Source organism: Ochotona princeps, chromosome 5, assembly GCF_030435755.1.
Source record: "Ochotona princeps isolate mOchPri1 chromosome 5, mOchPri1.hap1, whole genome shotgun sequence".
NCBI classification, from domain to species: domain Eukaryota; kingdom Metazoa; phylum Chordata; class Mammalia; order Lagomorpha; family Ochotonidae; genus Ochotona; species Ochotona princeps.
The window spans coordinates 25,093,813-25,116,718 of NC_080836.1; the positions used below are offsets into that span (position 1 = coordinate 25,093,813).

Genomic DNA, 22,906 nt, shown 5'->3' on the forward strand with positions numbered 1-22,906 from the left:
CCTGTACTGAGGAGTCATTCAGCAAAGACAAGCTCAAGATCAGATGGCTTCACTGTTGAATTCTGCCATGAATTATGGAAGAATCAACATCAATTCTCAAGCTATTGCAAATAATAGAAAGGGCAGTCATCCTTCCCAACTCATTGTTTGAGTCCAGCATTAGCCTAATCCCCAAAAGAGATAAACAACAGTAACAAGAACCACAGGTCAGAACAGGTGATGAACAAAGATGCCTAGATCATCATCAAAATCCTGGATGATCAAATCCACACAAAACATTAGAAACATCATCCTCCCTAACCACGCCAGATTTATCCCAATGATGCACAAACGACTCATTACACTCAAATCAACAGATGACGCATCTCCTCAACTGAATAAAGGATAAAATTTATTATCATCTCAATAGAATGAATGAATGACAGGATACAACACCATTTTATGATAAAAACCTTAAACAAATTTGAGTGTAAAAAGAACATGCCTCAACACAATAAAAGCTATTTGTAACAAATGCACACTCAATATTTTAATGCCTGGGGAAAAGCTGGAAATATTTTCACTAAGATCTGGAATCAGACAAGAATATCTTTTCTTGTCAGTTGCATTCAATATAGTTCTGGAAGTTTTACTCAGAGCCTTCTGTTGCATAACAGAAGGAAATAAAGAACATACAAATTGGAATTTAGGAAGTCAAGTGATCTCTGTTTGCAGACAGCACATAATTCTATATTTAGGGAAAACAAGAGTCTATCATGAGACAGTTAAAACTGATAAAAAAAAAATCAGCTACAGGATACAAAGCAGCATGCCAGCATCAGTAGCATTTTTGGGCGCCAGCATTGTGGTGCAGTGTGCTAAGCTGCCTCTTATAATATTGGCATTGTGTTCTAGCTGGGTCACTCCTGATCTAATTCCATGCTAGTTTCACTTACTGGTACTGCGAAAACAAAGGAAGATGGTCTGAAAATGCTTGGGCCCCTGCATGTGGGGCACCCATGTGGAGCACCCAGTATTTCTTGATTTTAGCCTGGCCCAACTGTAACTGTTGGAACCAGATAGGAAGTGAACCAAAACTCTCTCTCTCTCTTTCTTTCTTTTTCTCTGTCTCTCTCAGTAACCCTATAGGCAGAAGTATAGATTGATATAACCAGTATAAAAAGTTATAAGGATATTTCTCAGAAACTGAATTCCTAAAACTGAATCTATATATGACCCAGATAATTTATATAAAGAAAATTAAGTCAAGGTTGGAAAGAGATATTTGTACTCTTATGCTTACTGCTGCCAGATTTCCAATAGCAAAGATATGCAACCAACCTTGATTTCAATCCCTGAACCATAATGAATGAAAATGTGGGCATGAAGAAATATTACTGTCATAAAAAAGAATGGAATCCTGACTTTCTCAACAAAATCGATGAAACTGGACATTACTATGCTAAATAAAATAGGCTAATTACAGAAGGAAAAATTGCAGATGTTTTCCCCCATGCTTATGAAGTATAAAACTATGTGGATATTTTATTATTTGGCACAGAAATTGTTCTAAATGTTATCATTGCATTGGAGCCCTTGCATGATAACATCTCTAACCTCACTTTACGACCTTTTCATGAATGCCAGGTGTTACAACTAATGAATCTTGGGTTGTTTTAAAAAATATCCCTGCTTCAAGAAAAATAGGATATATTGCTGTATATATACATACATATATATGCACTATACACATAACATACACATGTGTACTATTTACATATTGTTAGATATTGATAATTAAAAACAAATAATGAAAAATAGAGTATGAAAGAGAATGAAATTTTAAACTTAAGAAAGAATACAGGTTTCTACAACCTTGATAATACAAACACATCAAGACATGGTAGAAAAATAAACTTATTTGGCTGCACATATTTAGTATGACTGTACTACACTTTGTAGTGGTTTTTGATAAATAAGAAAATAAATATATGTTAACAATTACATTGCATACTAACAGAACATATTTAATGTAACATTTGCTCATTATCTAAGAAAAATAATTGGTAATAAATAATAAAAGTAAAATAAGTCGTTATTAAGGATACTTTCTTAGGAAACACAAAAAGTAGAAAAATATTATGTGAGTTTTAAAAAGTAATTTCTGCAGTGATTGTCCTTTAAGTTAGAAAGACTACCTTGGCCTAATATTTTGTAATGATATTAATGCTTAAACCTCATGTCCCAAATCACATCAGACCTAGAAATCCCACTTGACTAACGAGACACCTCAACTCTCCAGTGATCTGTGTCAAAAATGATAAATGAAGTGGCTAATTGTACTCTGAAATCCAATGTGGTAGTAATATTAACACTTTAAAATAGTGCTAAATTGCTCATATTTCATACTAATGAAGCTTTTAAGCTACCTGCAGCAACTCTATTAATGGAATTGTCTTTAATACAGATGCTGTTCCCAGCATGTTCTCTGGTATAAATGGTAATTTTTTTTAAATTTAAGGTTAGTCATATTATTTGATTTGTAAATGGGACAAGAGATTCTTGCAAGTTTGGTAACATTATTATAGTTCATGGAACACTCAACTGCACCTAAAGGATGTTTACATTTATAAGAGAAGGAAAATCCTATGAACACGAGCAAACTGTACCAATACTGGATTAAAACTTTCCTTCAAGAAATTTCAATAGTCCTATTTTTAAAAATCTGTTTAACATTCGTTTATAGCTCCAAAAAATGTATGCTTGTACATTTTGAGAAGTACCTATAAATTTTCATGTCCTAGGAGAAAATCAGTCCTTCTCCCTTTTCTCCTCCCACCTTTCTTCCCTTCCTGTGTTGACTGCTAATATTGCATTCAGATATATTGTTCTCTGCATACACTATTCTCTTAGACTTTACAGAGTAATAGTGTACAATTTTATCCTTAACAAATATATTCCACTAAAATCCATGAAAAATGTTGATATTTTATTTGCAAATAATACCTTAATCTTAGTTACATAATTATTCTACATAGACATAGATATATACAAGTTACACCAATAGAACTATTCTTGAGTTTTGGCATGTCCCTTACTTAACTGTAATTATTTGACACTAAAAGGTGCCCCATGTCCTCCAGGGTACAGGCAAACTTGGATGTGGCTTTCATTTCACCCCTGAAGCACAGTGAGGGCTCTGAAACGGTGACTGAATAATTCCTGCCCACTGAATTGTCGTCACTGGTCTTGGGAAACAGTGATTTGCTTAGTTCTCTGTTCTGCCCTCTTTTCTTTTCTGCTCAATATATCAAAATTCATCAAATGTATATCCCTTTCTTAGTGTCCAGAAAGTTTACTGAAAATCTTTCTAATGAAGAAAATATACAAAACCAAAGCATGGCATGGTAGAAAACAAACGCAAAACACACAAAGGGATTTTTTTTTAACAAAGAGTTTCCCATTAATGTCATGGATCATAAAACAAAACCAAATGAAGGACTGGCAGGTGTGGCGCTGCACTTGCTGACAGCTGTCATCCAGTGGCCACTTGCGCACAGTGACAAGTCCACCTATGTAAGCCATGTGCTATTTTCTCATTTGATGTTATGCACTCAGTTGTGACAAAAAAAAAAAGTTAGAGCAGAACAACATGGTGCTGCTGGACATAAAATGCTTCTATCAACATAATCCAATTGATACCAACTCATTTGATATTAGCTTTTTCAATTTTCAGGCTTATTTATATTGTACATATTTGAAGGACAATTTTATCAATCTTGTATTTTTATTTAAAAACTGACTAAAATCTAATTGAAAATTTGACAAATCAAGATTCCTTGAATGGCTGTGACAACGTTTTCGATGGTCATCAAGCGTGCATATTAAAAGGTTTTTCCCTACAGAATTAACATTATTTTAAAGAAAAAAGTCTCTTCTGTTAGCAGTGAAGAATTTGAAACTCCAGTGGTTGAGTTGAGAGAAACAATGCAAGAAGGCTAAAACTGGAAACTCAGGACCGAGACTTACCTTGTTGTGCTTCCTTGTCATACACTTTCATGTGAACCACGCCAGAGGTCTTGTTTCGTAGGATGGTAAGGTTTCTTCCATCTCTTTTGCTACAGGTTCCCAGCTGTCCTAAGTTTTGGTCTGCCCACCACAGTTTCTTATCTATAAAAATAAAAGGATGTTTTAGAGAAAATTACAATAACAAGTAGCTATTATCAAATAACCTTTGACTTATTTTGTGATGTTCTAAAACTCTGTTGCTAAGGAAAACAAGTCATTGTTACTTTTCAAACTGCGAACCACAGTAATATTTCATGGCTTGCATTTTTCTTCTCTTATCCTAGTTAGAGCTTCTACACTTCAATTTCTCTTTTCTTTTTTGAAACAGAATATGTAATGTGATATTACATATCATATAATATATGAATATTATATAGAAATAAAGCAAATTTCAAATGTGAAGGGCATAGTATTTACAAACTTAAATGTAACCGAAGTAATTATGAAGTATTTTTGTAAATCAATGCCAATGTCCATGAAAACATCTACTAATTTCTCACCTAGTTGAAAGAAAAAGCAAGAGAGAGAGAGAGAGGCAGGCAGAAAGAGAGAGACCTTCCATGTCCTGAGTCACTCCCCAGATTGCAACAAAAGTCAATTATGCCAGGCTGAAGCTAGAAGGCAGCAGTTCCTTGCCAGTCTCCCATGTGGGTGGCAGGAACCAAGGTGCTTAACTGCGGCCTCCTAGGATGCATTAGCAGGAAGCTGTATCAAAAGCAGAGTAGTTTGGATTCATATTGGCACTCAGTATGGGATGTGGTTATCCAAATTTAAGCCACTGTGCCACAACCTGTTCTTTAACAATTATCTAAACTAAAATTACAAAGAAAAGCAGCGTATTATTTGCAAACTTTTTGTTTGCCAAATGTGTAAACTTTCAACCTGGCATGCACTCCAATACTGGCTGCTTTACAATTAGAGAAACTTCTTTGCAACATTTGTGTTCCTTTCCTCAAAATGTATTCATTCACATTGCTTTTTGGTAGTGGATGCTCATTTGAAATTTTGAGACTTTTTAACGCACTTTAAATATTCAACAGAGCTCTCAAAAACAACAAGACCCTCAAGAAACAAGTTTATTTCTTGCAGGACCATTTCAAGCTATCTTTGTGAAACTTTGAAGATGTGCTTATCATTCTGATTTCATAGTTGAAAAATGCAGGAATTGTAAGAATTAATCAGTAATTAAACTGGCATATTCAGGTCTTATTTCTAAAAGTTGCATAGCTTCTGAGACTCCATGATGACTCATTTAAGACAAACAGTAATACAGATTGCAAGCTAATAGTTTAAAGTGAAGAGTATCATTTTTAAGGAGTTGAATAGCTTGGATCTTTTTTAAACTGTGCAATTTATGACAACAAAGATCACACGTGCGTTTATGTCTAAAGTTAAAGATTACTTAATTGTGTTGGGGGAACAGAAGGACAGGGGTGCGGAGCACCACCTTTACACTCAAGGTAAAATTACATCCATTCAAACGCCAGAATGTTTTGATTGAATCAGTCAGTTTCAAGTATTTCAGGAATAATAGTAATACTGACACCAACACCCTCCTCTAGTACATCTGATTTGGAGTAATACAAAACACTAAACATTGTAGATGATTAGTTCCTTCAGTGTCTACAGCAATTCTATAAGTACTATTTTTATGAAAACATTTTATGGTTAAGAATACTGAAACACAGAGAGGTCACATGGTTTTCCCTGCAGCCTTGATCAATTGGTGGCCAGGTCATAGATAAAACAGACTTCGGAGTCCATAATTTTAACCTCATGAGTGCAGTGCTCACTTCTATATATGGATAGTTTTTCTTCTCTCTCTGTTTGAAGGGAGGCAAGAAGGAGAAAGAGAAGGAGAGAGAGAGATAAATGTTCCTTCTAATGGTTCACTCCCCAAATGGCTACTATGGCCGGAAACAGGGTGGTCTGAAGCCAGGAGCCAACCGCTTCCTCTGTCTCCTACATGCATGCCCTAGGACTTGGGTCATCTGTATCTGCTTTACAAGGCTATTGGGGAACTATATTGAAAGTGGAGTGTTGATAAGTGAATCCGCCACCACCATATGGGATATTGATAGCACAAGCAGAGGCTTAACTACTACATGATGGTGGCAGACCTTAATCTTCCTTCTCTTAGCACGACCTGGTGCTTGAGTTACAGTGTTGCAGCTGAGTGGCACTTTTACTTTTATCTGTATTTATAGCCATGAATTGGCAAACATGAAGGTTCTCGATGAATAAAAGATGTAGAGACTTTGCTTCTCTCAAGGCATCGACTCTATTAAAGGTGTATACTGTAATATATTGGATCCAGCATACAATGTTCGCTTTTCAATTTTTTCTAAAACACCACCTCTCTGGAAATGCAAAAACATAACATAAACCCATAAAAATGAGATGCACATAAACTGTGTATAAATAACACTATGGAAGATGACACAAGGAAAATGAAGAAATAGGCAGGTAAAATAACACTCTAGATGACAAGAAAAAGTATAAAGAAATGGAAATTACCCTCTTTACTGAACTCCTGATTTCAACCTGTAAATAGTGAAACAGTAGTACGGAACAGAGTGATGAATGAAAATATTTTTATAGTGTCTGACATTGTGGTATAGCAGGTGCTGCCATGGTCTGCAAAACCAGTATCCCATAAGATGCTTATTCTGTTCTGGCTTTTCCATTTATGATGTGCTTCCCATGAAAAAGCAGTGCATGATGGCCCAAGTTCATAGTATCTACCAACTACATGGGAGGCCTGCAAGAATCTCTAGACTCATGGCTTCCATCTGGTCCAGCCCTAGCTGTTGTGACCATCAGGAGATTGAACCGACAGAAGCAAGATCTTTCTCCATGCCTCTCTGTGTTTCTCTGTAACCATCAGTTTCAAATCAATAAATTTTGCAACAAGAAGATATTTTAAATATTTATTTTTTTTTACTGGAAAGTTAAATTGGACTAATGAATAGAGGAGACAGAAAGATCTTCTCTCTGCTAGTTCATTCCCCAAATGGCCTCAACAGTCAAAGTTGAGCCGATTTAAAGCCAAGAGCCAGGAGCTTCTTCCAGGTCTTCCCTATGATGCAGGTTCCCAAGAAACCGGGCCATCCTCTGCTGCTTTCCCAGGCCACAATCAGGGAGCTGTAAGGGAAGTAGAGCATCTGGGATACAAACCAACACCTTGCAAGGCAAGGATTTAGCCACTGAGCCATCATGCCAGGCTTAAAAGAAGATATTTTATATATAGTATCGCATATCACCATCACCTCTACAGTGCTTTGCTCTGAGCTGACATAAGGGCTCTCACCAATGGAAAGTCTCTAACAAATAATCATAGCTCTTAAGATAGGCAAATAAAAGCATTTGAAATATTACAGTTAGTCATGACAACAGGTTTCCTCAGTGTGGCTTTTGGAGATGGTCTCCTAGCACATATCTAAAAAAAATTGGCAAGTCACAACATCCAATGCTATCCAAAGTATCCTGCACTCAAAATACAAAACGAAGAGCTCTACTTTCACCAAGCAGAGGAGATTCTTGTCGATATCCTGCCTTTCTCTATTGAATGTCGAGGCAAATAAAGGATCTGCAACTAAATACATAAAGTCGCAGATTGAAACATAAGCGTACACATGAATGACATAATGTGTATAAACTACATCCAGGAATGGAAAGCTCTTCTAAAATGATCCAATTTTGAAGTCAACATAATCCTCAAGAGCTTCTAACATATATCTCATTCATTAAAAACGATGTTGTTAAAAAAACAGGAATAAGCATACGGCAAGACATTTTTTTCAGAAATTAAAAAAAAAATCTTCTAATCAAAGATATTTTCATACAAACAGCATAAAACGGGGCCCGGCGGCGTGGCCTAGTGGCTAAAGTCCTTGCCTTGAAAGCCCCGGTCTATGGACGCCGGTCTAATCCCAGCAGCTCCACTTCCCATCCAGCTCCCTGCTTGTGGCCTGGGAAAGCAGTCGAGGACGGCCCAATGCATTGGGACACTGCACCCGCGTGGGAGACCTGGAAGAGGTTCCAGGTTCCCGGCCTTGGATCAGCGCGCATTGGCCCGTTGCAGCTCACTTGGGGAGTGAATCATCAGACGGAAGACCTTCCTCTCTGTCTCTCCTCTGTGTATATCTGGCTGTAATAAAATGAATAAAATCTTTAAAAAAAAAACAGCATAAAATGTAGTTGAAGAAATCTTGCACAATAAAGACACCAAGAAACAGCAAATAAAAAAAGAAAAGATAAAATAGGAATATCTGTCTTAAAATTCCAAACTCGATTTGGGAACTTGTAGGAAACCGTTGGCTTCTCTTCTATCTTGTACTCAGGAAGAACAAATCACTGATTACTTAACACAGCACAAATTACTTAAAGGTTAGTTTAATTCACCAATAAAAATTGAATTCTTTAAAGCTCACCTCCTTCTTTTCTAGCTTTTTGACATTCTGTTAAGACAAAATGGGAAAATTTCTACATCACCTCTGCTGTCTCAAAAAACATAATTTTCCAGAAGGAATATATTTATGAGATGGCTGGATTGCAAGAATTAGCTATTTTTTGATATGACACAATTTTTTTTCATTTTAAAAATGATTGGCAGATAATCTTTGGCTATTCATCAGTACGTGGTAGATATTTTCTTAAAGATAAATGAAAGGAGCTTGTCATGCCAAGAAAAGCAACTGAAAATTTCCGATGACACAATGTAAGTGTCCAAGTGAAAATCACAGTGTCAGAAAACTTGTATTCAGTATCAGGGGCTTGAAAATTTCCTAATATTTACAGTTTATTTCAGTGACATTCTAATGATGATGTTCATAAACATAATTCTTTACAAGCTACAAAGAAATATGTCAACATTTGAAAGATACACATACAAGTAGTTTCTTCTGAAGGACCAATGCATGATGAGCCAAAGTTGTGTCTGAATAAGTGATAAATTCAGCTAAGTGAATGTATTATAAAGCATAAACTTCACAATACAATCTTTTCAATTTACTCTTTTTTTTAAAAAAAAGATTTCTTATTATTATTGGAAAGCCGGATATACACAGAGGAGGAGAGACAGAGAGGAAGATCTTCCATCTGATGTTTCACTCCCCAAGTGAGCCACAACAGCCGGTGCTGCGCCGATCTGATGCCAGGAACCAGGAACCTGTTCCGGGTCTCCCACGTGGGTGCAGGGTCCCAAAGCTTTGGGCCATCCTCAACTGCTTTCCCAGGCCACAAGCAGCGAGCTGGATGGGAAGTGGAGCTGCCAGGATTAGAACCGGCGCCCATATGGGATCCTGGGGCATTCAAGGCGAGGACTTTAGCCGCTAGGTCACGCCGCCGGGCCCTTCAATTTACTTTTAAGAAACTGACATCCTGAGATGTTAAATCATTTTAAATAACAATATTCAGGATCATCTGAAGAAATAGTCATTAAAATAATCCTTTTCTAGTTGTATGTATTTCAAACCTACACAACACCTACTGAATTGCCTTCAGGCATCCAACTGCATTTTATTAAGTAACACCAAATGAAGTTTAGATTATTAAAACATTGCATCTTTTCTTGTTTCTGTTAAAGATCACTTTGATGATTTGGGGTTCTTCATAGTTCCTTACAAAGTTTGGTCATGATATTGCTAGTTGTATAACAATATCACAAGCTTTTTCATAATTATTGCACCGAATCTCTAATTCATTTTTGGTAGTGTGCATGCCTATTTTAATTCTAATTTTTCCATGGCCACACACAGTAGCTTAGCAGTCCTTAGCTTAAAGTCCTCATCTCGCATGTGCTGGGATCCCATATGGGTTCCGGTTCTAATACCAGCAGACCTGCTACCAATCCAGCTTCCTGTTTGTGACCTGGAAAAGCAGTCGAGGATGCCCCAAATCCTTGGGACCCTGCACCCGTATGGGTGACCCAAAAAAAGTTTCTAGCTCCTGGCTTCAGATCCGCACAGCTCTGGCCGTTGCCTTCACTTGGGGAAAGAATCAAGGGACAGAAGATCTTCCTCTCTGTCTCTCCTCCTCTCTGTATAGCTGACTTACCAATAAAAATAAATAAATCTCTAAAAGAAAAATAATACTTTAATGAAAATCTGACTAGCAAGATATTACAAAAACCATTTCTGGTTACAGTTGCTATTGTTTCAAGAGACTGAATAAAAAATAAAAAGGGGGGTTGTGGGAGGGACCCTTAGTGAACTCTAGAAGGCAGCAGGAGTGTCTGTACAACCTGATTCTAAGCTACAGTCCTTGCACAGGTGAGGCTTCTATAAGTAACACAAACCCATGATACAGCCTCCCATGGTCTGTGAGTGTGATGAACCGTATTCTCAAAGGACTGCTTCAGGGTTGGTAAGTAAACCAGAAAAAGGTACTCAACAGAAAGAACTAAGGTGTTGAGGTTGTTGACCATAAAAGACAGGACATGGACCATTCATGTTACTAACAACCACCGTGAAAGTAAGTCCACAACTAGCCTGAAACAAACTCCTCCTTTTTATGGTTCTGTACAAACATATCTTATATCCTCCCTGATCTTGTTTAAGAATCTGTAAACCCCCTCTAATTACATACCACTTCAGATCCAAAATTTTCCACTAGGCTTTAAAACCGTAACTAATCTGTATTTATCCTATGTACTGAGACTTGTTTTCCAACTTTTCAGCTTTGATGTATCTCACAATATTCACTCTCACATTTATTTAAGCAATGTGGAACACCTGCTGTTTATAAAGTATTATTCTAGATGATGCTAACATGTCAGAAGTTAAGACAAATAAGATCTATGCCTTTACAGACTATGTTCTAACTAGGGGACGAACATGAAATAATAAATAGACCTCTAGAAAAATAATACTTGAAAACTGTTGTTTATGCTACAAAGAAACCAGGCAAAGACTCACGATTTATGTCAGTTTCTACACTTTGTACATAACCTCGCTTTGCTCACACTTCAAAGCACAAATACAGCCCCTGCGGAGACTGCAGTACTTCAAACCAGCACACTACACATTAACACCTCTTTCCCAAATACAGTGAGGCCTCTACAAACATAATCAAAGGCTTTTCTATTTAAGTGCTGTTTTATCTCTTTGTCTCACCTGCACTAATTTTCATTCCTCATCTATACATGAAAGCATGAGAAGGACCCTGTCTTGTACTTTTTCAGGTGCTTCACAGAGCTTTGCATTCCTTTGAACTGACAGCATGTGGAACCCCTCTAAATACCTGTGCAGTGATTAGAAAAATAAACGTCATCAAAAATATCCTGCTAGCAAATTTCGAACTTAGAAAATCTTTAAATAAGATTATTTCTCTCATTTCTGTTGATATTACCACCTTTAGATCTTTCCTTCAAAAAATTATGCCTTTTAAAAGTTTCTGTAATACAAAGTGCTTGGTTTCACACTACCTAGATACTACCTGTTTGTCCCTTTGTCTCAAATTGCTGTTGATATGAATAAGCTAAATTTTTCAGAAATTATAGGAGTAAACACAGCTTAAGACAAATGAAAGTAAGTATGAGTAAATTCCCTTCAATTGTATTTGATGAAATGGAACCTCCCCCCGATGCATACCACTACCACCTTCAAATTCATAAAACAAATTTCCATTGCCTGACAGTTTGCATTTGGAGATTAGATTTTTAAGGCTACAATTGAGTCATAGAACAAGCAAACTCTTATCCAATATGATCAGTGCCTTAAAAAAAAGACAAATATGGGCCCGGCGTGGTGGCCTAGTGGCTAAAGTCCTCGCCTTGAACGCATTGGGATCCCATATGGGCGCTGGTTCTAATCCCCGCAGCTCCACTTCCCATCCAGCTCCCTGCTTGTGGCCTGGGAAAGCAGTTGAGGATGGCCTAAGGCCTTGGGACCCTGCACCCGTGTGGGAGACCCAGAAGGAACTCCCTGTTCCCAGCTTCGGATCGGCGCAGCACTGGCCATTGCAGTCACTTGGGGAGTGAATCATCGGATGGAAGATCTTCCTCTCTGTCTCTCCTCCTCTCTGTATATCTGACTTTTTAATAAAAATAAATAAATCTTTTTTTAAAAAAAGACAAATATGCATAGAGGAAAGTAAGTTTAAAAAACAGAAAGAGTGAGTGACAGAGACAGAGAAACAACTAATTACAGCCAAGGACACAAAACTCTCAAAAACTTACACCTATGGACACTTTGATCACAAACTGCTCTTTTCAGAATTTAAACAAAACAATTTTTCTTAAGCTGGTCTATGAGACTATGTGATGGCAGAACTAGCAATGTAGTAAGTTTACTAACATAGGTATTAACAGTATTTATGATATATGAAAGTAAGCAAGACAGTATTAATCAAGTTACCGTGCAGTCTCCAACATTTTCTGAGATAAACAGGGAAATAATATCCAGCAAACTGCTTCTAAGTACCAGGCTCTTTATCGGGCACTAAGCATAAGCAAATGAATGTTGATTGTCTCATCAAATCATCATAAATGATGTATGATATTTTAATCTACCTCCTGTTAATGAAAACAAATGCAAAGCCAGAAAGTGAGAGAATGACTCTCCTGTAAATCCCACTGTGGGAATTTGGTGTTAACTCATGTTTGGTATTTCATGAATTCCAATGTTCTTTCTACTGTATTGTCATATGCATATATACACCTCCCATTAGATGTAATAACTCTGTACTAAATAATGCAAACATAATTTAATACATGTAAATTTAAACAATGCTTTATGTCAATAGGAAAAGAGTTGTAGTCAGGTATTTGTTAGTGAATTTTAGAAAAATTCTGAAATATTGATGATGTTTTACTTATTTACTGGGCTACCAAAATTAGTAAGTTACTTTTGAAGTACTGAGCATGCATTTCATTGAACACACCAGAATTACTGAGAAGCATGACTTAAATCATCAATTTTCTTAAAAAAATCTAACCTTTTACATTTAAAATACTTAATGTAATGAGTGATTACATTTGAATGTCAGGAAAATAGCCATGTTTTAGAGTATACAAATATTGTTATGGTCTATCTGAAATTCAATATAACTATGCCCTATGTTTTATGTGATTTTATGATCACTATAATTTTCTGGGACAACAAAATGTGTTAAAAACAAGCAGAAATACAAAACCCAAAAAGACAAGGAAAGGAAGGACAGGCCATCATGGGAAAAAAAAAACAAGATAACTGCAGGTTGAATGTAGACTCTAATAATGGCTACCGTAATAGATAAAATGAAAATCTAGACTTGCAATAGGAGAAAGCCAGATTAATTTGCAGTATAGAACCTCAAAAGTGATCAGATGTTGTGTGCTTCAAAACATTCAAAAATAGGGCTATGGATATAACTGAAATCAGAAGGAATGGTTCAGTGTAAGAAACAGAATTCAAGGCAGCATCCATCCACAGGTATGATAAAGGATTAGCAATTTAGCTGAAAACATGACTGAGAAATAGTATCACTGAGAAATAATAACCAACATTAGCATCTAACATTTCAGCATGAGTTTGAGTACCCTGGAAAGATTACTACAACAGAGCTCACTCAATTCCAGCCCCAGAGTTGAGTCTAACAGGAGCTAAAAAATTTGGCGGTGTGACCAATTCCCAGGTGACAGATGGGCTGATGCTTCTGGTTCATGGCTTCTGTCTCCATCTGAGTCAAACATTATAGCCACATGGAAAACCATTGAAAAAATCTGTGTTCCATCCCTAGACATTACTGAATCATTTGAGCTTCCGGCATGAAAATCAGCACTGTTCAAATCTCCTTTCTCTCCAATGTGCAGCGAGAGGTAAGAACCACAGACTTCAGAGCTATATTTGAGGAAAACTTGGTCCCAACTCCCACTTACGGAAGAACCTGACAATCATGCCTTTCTTTCCAAAATAATTATTTGACAGACTTCTCTGAAGTGGAAAATTGCCCAACTAAGGCTAAAGTGGGAAAAAAATGTGATTGGAGGGTTTCTGCCTGCCCATATAAAATAGATCAGTAGAGCTATGTTAAATGATTACTGTTCCATAAGCCCTACATTGGAATTCTGAAATTCCAGTCAAAGTTAGAAAGGTAATGAGACCACCAAGAAATACCACATGCTTTAAGGAATAACTTGGATACTATGGCGTGCATGGATTGTATGACATAGAGGTCAAATTAAATAAATACATAAATAACGGGGAGAGTTACTCAAAAGAAACAGAAGCAGCAGCAAAAGTAGAATGAAATAGAGCCAACTACAGCAAAAGAACAGACTCAGGTAGTGGTGATGACACTCTTGAAACCACAATAGGAGGTTACAAAGAAAGAAGAGTGAGAGAAATCAAAATTTGCCCTCAGTAATTAAAAGTATTATTAAAAATTTTGGTAGAAAGCTTAGATACATAGACATTAAGGACGCTGGTTTTTCAGTTACAACTGCCAGATAAGTTTCGGCCAAGATGGATATACACAAACACTACATAACAAGGTTTATACCTATTAAATATACATCAGAGAGTTCAAAGTTTCTTAGGAAGAAAAATTATGATCAAAAATAGAATACTATTGAGTTTCTGAACTACAGTGTTAACAGTGAGAGGACAATTGAGTCGGCCTGACAAGCTCTGCATAGAACCATTTTCAACTTGCATCTCCATAACCAAACTAATCTAATGCAAGTTTAAGATCAAGATATTTCCAGACAACACTGTTTGGATGAATTTTGTTCACAAGTATCCATTCTAGAATGCTGTTTCACTAAACCAGGGAAATGAACTGAGAATAATTATGTGATATAAAACAAACAGAGAAAATAGGACAGACAAAATCCTTGGAGGTAATGGTGTGTAGAGAGCCAAGTATCACTGCAGCAAGCAAAGAGAAAAAGTCATGTGCTCCACAGGAAAGATGAGAACCTCAGGGTAAACGCATTTTTGTAGGAGGGCTTAAAGAACCTCATCCTCCAAAACTGTAGCATCAGTTCACTGTACAATAGCTATAACTTTCAACAGTTCAACAGTAAGGTATCAATGACCAAAAGAAATGTTGTAAAGAGTTGCGATTACTCCTATAGCCTGGGGATTTGGGAAAGTAGAGAAGGGTAAGCAGAGCGTTCTCAGTTGTTACTTCTGCAACTGCTGATCCACTTAACAGCTGTTAATTAACCTGTTAATCCCAATTATACTTATTTTTCCAGCAGACTTTCACAGCAAGTGGCCCGTGCTCAGTCATCAGTGACAAACATGAGTCTTCTTTCTCTCCTGGCCCTCCCTGCACACTTCCTTCCCTAGATGCTTATTTAAACCTGGTAAGCAACACTTAGCTCTTCCCCACTGTATCCGAAACACTCGGCATCCTCACCTTCCTTAAGGAAACTGTTTCACGTAGGGTGTCATCATGTGTCTTTCTCCTAACTGACATTATTGGGGAAACATTATAAAGATGTTTCTACAACACAGTGCTGGGCATGTCATTCTGGTGCTTAACACTGTCTAAGGAATTTCCCCTGCCAAACATCACTGCATGGCAAAAAGGTCATCTGTGATTGGATCCCTGCTTAATTCCCCATTATGAGACACTCATTTCTGCCTCCAGTGTTCCAGGTTCCAGGAGTACTGAATTGTACTTTCCATTTTTCCAGGGACAGATTAACCATATTATGGCAAAAATGTGGAAGAAAGAAAATGGCAGTTTATTCTTTGAAAAAAAAAAAACAAACTAAAACTACAGTGAGCTACATAACTACATATGAGCCTATTATTCATGATTACGTAGGAACCATTACCTTTTTACACTGTACCTAGTGCAAATCAGCAACGCCCCTCCACCTGGACAACCACAAGCAGAGATGTCAGCTTCCAGTAATCTGTGAGCCTGCTAACTGCTCATCCCTGCGTTTTTAATAAAGCTCCCCTTCTTCCCCTAACCCCTTTGCTCTTCCCTCCCCTGCCACTGCAAAAAAAGAAAAAATTTCTGGTGCCAGAGATGAGAATGCAGTTCTCTTTGCCTTGACTTTTCCTAAATCTTACTAATTCTTAAATGAGGAATTTGGAGGACAGTGAAGAAGGAATGGAGAACACTGCAGAACAAAAGTCAAAATTTGTTCTTCAGTTTTTGTGACCCTGAAGTGACAGGTGCAGCCCTGAAGTTCTTTGATTCATTGTTACATTGAGCGACTTGCCTCGTTGAGAACCACAGGGCAGTCTGGGGTTATACAGAAAAATTTGAGAATGGCAGGTAATTTAATTTCCGAGTTGATGGCTTGACTGTGATGTCAATGAATTAGTATTTTGTGCAGTGACGAAGCGGAGAATGACAGTGAGAGGGAGGAACTAACAGACACAAACATTAGCAAACACAAACAGCTCTGAAAGGTTACTTGCTGAGATACTTAGAAAACAAAAAGTAGAATTTCTTCAGTGATAACTTGTGTTACCTAACTATTTTTTATTATAAAAGGGAAGGGGAAGAAAGAAGTATTTTCCTTAGTGCAGATGACACAACAGACTTTTTGAGCATTTTACACATACGCTTTTATTAAGTATTCATTCTCTAGCACAGTCCCATTTGTGTCTGAACTCTGCTTTCCATGACTTCCTTCAATTCACCTTGTTAATAGGTTAATGTAGAATTGACAGTGTTCATAGTTTCCATAACACTTCTAAAGCCTGCCTATGTCTTTTGGGCTTCCTCTTAACTTGTTTCATCTGGAATCCTTACCTCCATCCCCACTGCTATTCTTACCTTTATTCTCAGTATGTGAGAAACGTACAGAGACTTCATGACTCAAATGAAATGGGACTTCTATTTGGAAACTTTGGGAGATCCCAGGGTTAATAAAAAAGTTAATACAGATTTCATTAAGATAACCATACTTCCATTCTCCTCATTCTTTTTTCTTGCATTTTATTACTTTTTTACAATAACATAATTTCCATTTACTTTGCAATTACAAGCTTAATGCACCATTAAAATGATGTTCACCAAGTAAAAAGGAGAAAGACCACTATACTACAGACATAGACAAGATATGAAGATGACCCAAGGATTTGGGCTCAGGAACCTATGTGGGAGACAGGAAGTAGTTCCTGGCTACAGACTGGCCCAGCTCGGGCCATCATGACCAATTGGGAAAAGAACCAGTAGATGGAAGATTTTGCTCTGTGAACCAAGTGACTTGAGCAGCAAGTTTAAAAATTGTTACTTATATTAATGAAAGAATAAACAAACAAAAACTTGAGGCATATGTTTGAGAATACTGATCCTGCTACATCAACACTTCAGAAATATCTACCTGCTCCCAATAGCAATTTTTGTGGAATTACATTTTTTAAAAACCATGGATAGAATTTCCCTACTTTTCTATGCTTTTAATTCATCTCTCTTATTTTCTTAAGGAACAAATGTTTACATGGCAGCTGTTTCAGATTAATAATATACCACTATCAATAGGAAACATGTGACTTTCCTGTTGTAATGATGTTCAACCTTCATTAATGTAATGGACTCATTGTCTGCAAGATGATGATCTAGTTGGAGAAATAAACATTAGATCTGCTTATATTCATATGTAATGATCACAATATTATTAATCAGTGAAATAAGGTTTTACAAAAGATTAATCTTTGAATGACCTTTACCTACATACTATTAAGAAAAATATATAAGAAAATTATTTTCCTCTAGATCAAAGGCTCAGGACAAGCAAGGTGCAAAGCTGGCTAACTTGATAATCCTCTCTATCACAGACTTACTGAAATTCAGCAAAACTCATTTGTTAAAATCCTAGCTCCTGATCTGTCTCGATTGCAGGTTGAGCTGGTATAGACACTTAATATCAACTGAAGTCTTGAAGAGTAGGACCTATTTCAAGATAAATGGTTTCCTTATGAGAAGATAGCAGAGGGGTGCACCCAGAGAGAAAAGAACACAAGAGAATACTACAAGGAGGTGCCTCCCTGTAAGTTGAGGAGGCCTCAGAAAAATATCAACTTTTCATAACCTTGAACCTGGATGTCAGCATCCATAATAGTGAGAAGGCCAATTTCTATTGTTCAAGTCACACAGTCTGAGATATTCTGCAATTATAGCTGAGAAAGACTGATTTAATATGTTCCTTCTTACCAACCTATTTTTTAAAGGCAAAGTTAAATACTAAAGACATTTTTAAAAAATGTTTGACACACTGAAATTCCAGTCTGTGAAGCACATCAGAAGCCACTCAACAACAAATCATAATAATAAAAAAAAATCTCACCACACACTGAGGTAAATCTGAGCCTGACCACTCAGTGTACTCCCAAGTATTTCTCCAGGTGCACACACCTTCCATTTGCAACAATACTACATAGTCCAAGTCATCTGTCTCTCCTGAACATCTGTAACAGCCTCACAAAGTCCTGCAGCTTCTATTCATTTCCTATTCCATAGTCCAGACATCACATGGCACTGAGTACCACGTTTATAACGAACAAGATCCTAAAGAGTCCATGTTTATTCCTTTGACTCACTGTTAGAGGAAAGAACTCAGTTTTACTCTTGCTGGCGGGTCCCACCTAACCTCTCTACCTTCACCTCCTCTCCTCTGGAAGGAAGGTCCTGCCAATCTTGCAACAGCAGATAGAATATTCACACACCTTTTATCCTTCAGGGTATTTTATTTGTTATTCTTGTAGGAAACCCTTAGAAATTTCCACAAGATGATATTTTCTCATTCAGTTCTAAGTTTCAACATATTTTGGCAAGGAACTCCTGGCAACTATCTTACCCTGTTTTTCACTGCATCCTCCTCTCCCTGACCCTTGCATATTCACGCATTTATTGTGTACTTCAGCTAAATTCACACTCCATGAAGGTAGCCATTTGAGTTGCCTTTTCTCAACAGATATATTATGACATATATGATATATGATACGATATATATTATGATATATTATGATGTAAACAGATATATTATGATGAAGAAATGTTTAGTACTGTGATAGAAACTCTAGCTCTGGAAATAATTTAAACTAACACTGGATAAATTCCACAATCTCATCTGTCTGGTGCCTAGGATATAATTTGGTTACAAACTGTTGTATCAAAGCAAAAGAGATAAAGGATAGAAAACTAAACAATTGAGAATCATTATCTGTTGGTGCCTGGGCAGTTATTTAATGGATTCTTTTTTCCTTTCTCTTCTCTATTGATATCTTTAAGTAAGCGTGACACTGAAGAATAGAAATTCCCCCGGGGTTCCTCAAGCTGCAGTGCAGCCTTCAGTTATGGTATTGAATTTCACTAATAAACCTGGAGGCAGAACACAGCAACACTGTGCTTTCCCTTCATTATAAATGGGGGCATTTCAGCATGGGGATGCCAGCTCTCCGCAAGTTACTGAGGTTTCCTGGAAGAAGGAATGTTGGGAAGTTAGTAATTAAATCTTTATCATACAGTAACTCTAGGTACCTCCTGAAGAGAGCAAACAACAGACGTATCTGTTTAAAACAAAGCAAGTAATTCTGATCATACTAGACAGTTTCTGATCAAAGTTACCTTAAGAAAAGAATGAACATTCTGGTATGTTAGGTAGATGCTGATTTGAAATTGCAAAAATACAAAATCGTCAGTCATTTATTTTGTTCTAAAAGGCTGAAAATTTCTGGGTGACTTGCTTATGATTCTTTACTTAGAGGGATGGATGGATGGATAGAGACATAGATAGAGAAAAAAGAAGCGAAGAGAAGGGAAGGGAAGGAAGATCCTTTCACTCATAACTTTCTCATTCCCAAATGAAGTAGAAGGGGCTTCATAGACTAAATGTTGAGTCCACTCTCCGTGAACATTTACTGCAGAGGTTGGCAGAGCTGCCTGTCTGACTGACTTGACAAGTATGTCTTTAGAATTGATCTACTGGATGGGATTGCAATATGTGATCTCAAATGGCACATTATTAGGAGAATTACAGATGGTCCCCAAGTTGCCATGGTTTGAGTCACAAGCTTTTGACCTTAAGGTGGTGTAAAAGTCATATGCATTCAGTAGAAGCTGCCTTGAATTTTGAATTTTTATCTTTTCTCTCCATAGCAATATGTGCTAGCATACTGCCTTGTTATAATAAGTATAAGCAGTGACTTACAGCAGCTAATGTGAGGAGTCAGACAGGATAATAGGCAGTTAAGGTCTCTGGTCCATGGTGAAGCTACCTTTTAAAATATAAAATTGTGTTTCTCCCCATTTCTTACTGAGACCATCCAGGCCTGCTGAGGTCTTGGCCACACCTTCAGATGGGCAGCACCAGCATTGCCCACCCATTTTCTAATTAAGAGACCGCCAATGGGGAATATCTTACCTCCAGGTCTCACCCAACAAGGAGGGGTCAAGGAAGGCTTAAAATCCTGGGACACTTCCAAAGACCCCTTTGGTGTCTCTCTCTCCCTCCTCTTTCGAGAGGCACCCCACCTCCCGGCTCTTCGGAGGTGCTTTCCCCTCCCTCTCCCTTCCCTGCTCACCTGGTCCCTTCACAAATAAACTTATCTGTTTGCAACAGATTCCCGGCTTTTTATTTCTATACTAAGCTGAGGAAAGAACCCACCGGGCATTTCTGGTAACATTACCTTTCCAAGAATATCTTCTCCTCTTTAAGGAGAACCAAAGGACAGAATCAACATACCATTTTCCCTCTTATCAGAATCCAAATGGGAGTAGGAAGCCATCAGCCCCACCCTTCTGATGTCTTTGGTTCTGGACAAGGTGCTGCAATGACGCCTGTTGGGCATCAGGTATTTGTTTTTGTTTCTCTCTCATTGTTTGAGTGAATCCCCTGACATGATGCATAAAACACACCATTTTCACCATTAAGTCAGCTCTTTTCCTTCCTTGAACCACCCTCCTGCCACTAGGGCATGAGCCTTTTCCCTGCTTTTCCTAAATAAATCCTGCCTTGGAAACTAGAATTGTCTGTATGAAAATTTGTCTTTCATGTGAGACAGGAGGTCATCAAATTCCCTGCCATAATACCAGCTAGCCCAATATCACAAAGGCAAACAGCTGATGCTGCAGTGTGCTAACAGACCTAAACTCTACAGTTAAGTGTGTTGGCTGCATTGAATGCATTTTCAGCTTACAATGGGTTTTTCAAGATGCAAACTCTTTGTAAGTCAATGAACATCTGTATACTTAACAAAAGAGTTGAGGATCTGTAAATGCAGGAAGAATCCTCTGGCCTGCTCAGTGAAACCTGAAAGTAGCTTAAAAATTTCTCTCATGAACGTAACAATTTTCTCCTGTAAAACAGTCCCTCTTACTTGAAGCAGAACTACAAAGGGAGTCATATTACCCAAGTTGACATTGATTTTACTGAACGTAAACAAACTTTACTAAAATGGTGCATATGGCACATTAATTTCTCTCAAATATGTCTCAGTAGCTTCTTCATGACTGATCTATTCCTCAAAGTTCAAATCTCTTTTCCTTTGTTAGGATGGCATTATGATCTCCTAAATATAACTATTTCTTTCAATTTCTCTTTTCTGCAAATACATACACATAACACATCAATACAATATATGTCGTCACTACTAGTGATCTGGCTTCTGTTAGTTTAGTTTATAGATCATAAGATATTGAACCAAAAAGGAAGGAGATCGCATTCTGTAATTTCTAATGTAATGATTGAAATACTTGTTTCATCTGATTGTTCTTTATATAATTATGATGGACAGTTTCTCTATTACTTGAGATAAACCTTAATAAAATACTTGTTTTTGGTCAAGAGATTCCACATAAATTACTTTCCAGAAAATCTTAACCTTAATAGACCTTGTCCTAAACAGATTATTATGTCCATGTATAAGTTACCAGAGTCATAAATGAACATAAAAACTGGGAAACAATCTGAGAAGATATCAAGCAAGATAAAGAAGGGCATGAGAACCAAACAGCTATGAGAGAAATAAAGATAATTAGCTTGTCAAGTATAATAGGAATAGTGAGGGGACGATGGTGAGGAATAGAACTGCTTTCATCAACTGACAGATTGACTTTGGCTACCAAGAAAACAAAACTGGAGAGATGCCATAGTAAAAATTTTTGTAGTCCTTTGACATGAGAACCCTACATTTAAATTTCTACTGTTCATTTCAGTATCACTATCACTAAACTGAAATTAAAGTAAGTACATTTTTTATGATCCCTGTAACAAGGATGGTAAGCAAATTCATGTAACATTCCAGATACTTTTTAAAAATTTCCATGATTTTAACAAGTATAGAAGGATGTCCTCTAGGAGCTGACAAGATGGCTCAAATGGCTAATCCTATACCTTCAATGCCAGGATCCCCTATGGGTGCCAGTTTCCCACCTGCCCCACGTCCTGCAAGCTCCCGGCTTGTGGCCAGGAAAAGTAGCAGAGGAGGAACGAGTCTTTGGCTCCTGCAACCACATTAAAGACCAGGAAGAAGCTCCTGGCTATTTCCTTTGGATCGGCTCAGCTCTGTTGTTGCAGCCATTTGGGAAGAGAGTCAGCAGATGTAAGATCTTTCTCTGTGTCTCTCCTTCTCTCTCTAAATCTGCCTTTTATTTTAAAGATTTATTCATTTTATTACAGCCAGATACGCAGAGAGGAGGAGAGACAGAAGGGAAGAACTTCCGTCTGATGATCCACTCCCCAAGTGAGTGCAGCGGCCAGTACTGCACCAATCTGATGCCAGGAACCTGGAACTTCTTCCAGGTCTTCCACAAGGGTGCAGTCCCCAGGCTTTGGGCCATTCCTGACTGCTTTCCCAGGCCACAAGCAGGGAGCTGGAAGGGAAGTGGAGCTGCTGGGATTAGAACCGGCACCCATATGGGATCCCGGTGCATTCAAGGCGAGGGCTTTAGCCACTAGGCCACG

General features: G+C 37.6%; 1 protein-coding gene across 1 annotated transcript in view; it reads right to left on the minus strand.

Annotated features, from left to right (window-relative positions):
- The window catches only part of LRP1B (LDL receptor related protein 1B), a 1,366,825-nt gene that overhangs the window by 477,775 nt on the left and 866,144 nt on the right, over positions 1 to 22,906 (minus strand). Inside the window, exon 35 of the mRNA XM_058664204.1 lies at positions 4,009 to 4,149. Coding sequence (XP_058520187.1) covers positions 4,009 to 4,149 — 141 coding nt within the window. The remainder of the gene's footprint in view (positions 1 to 4,008; positions 4,150 to 22,906) is intronic.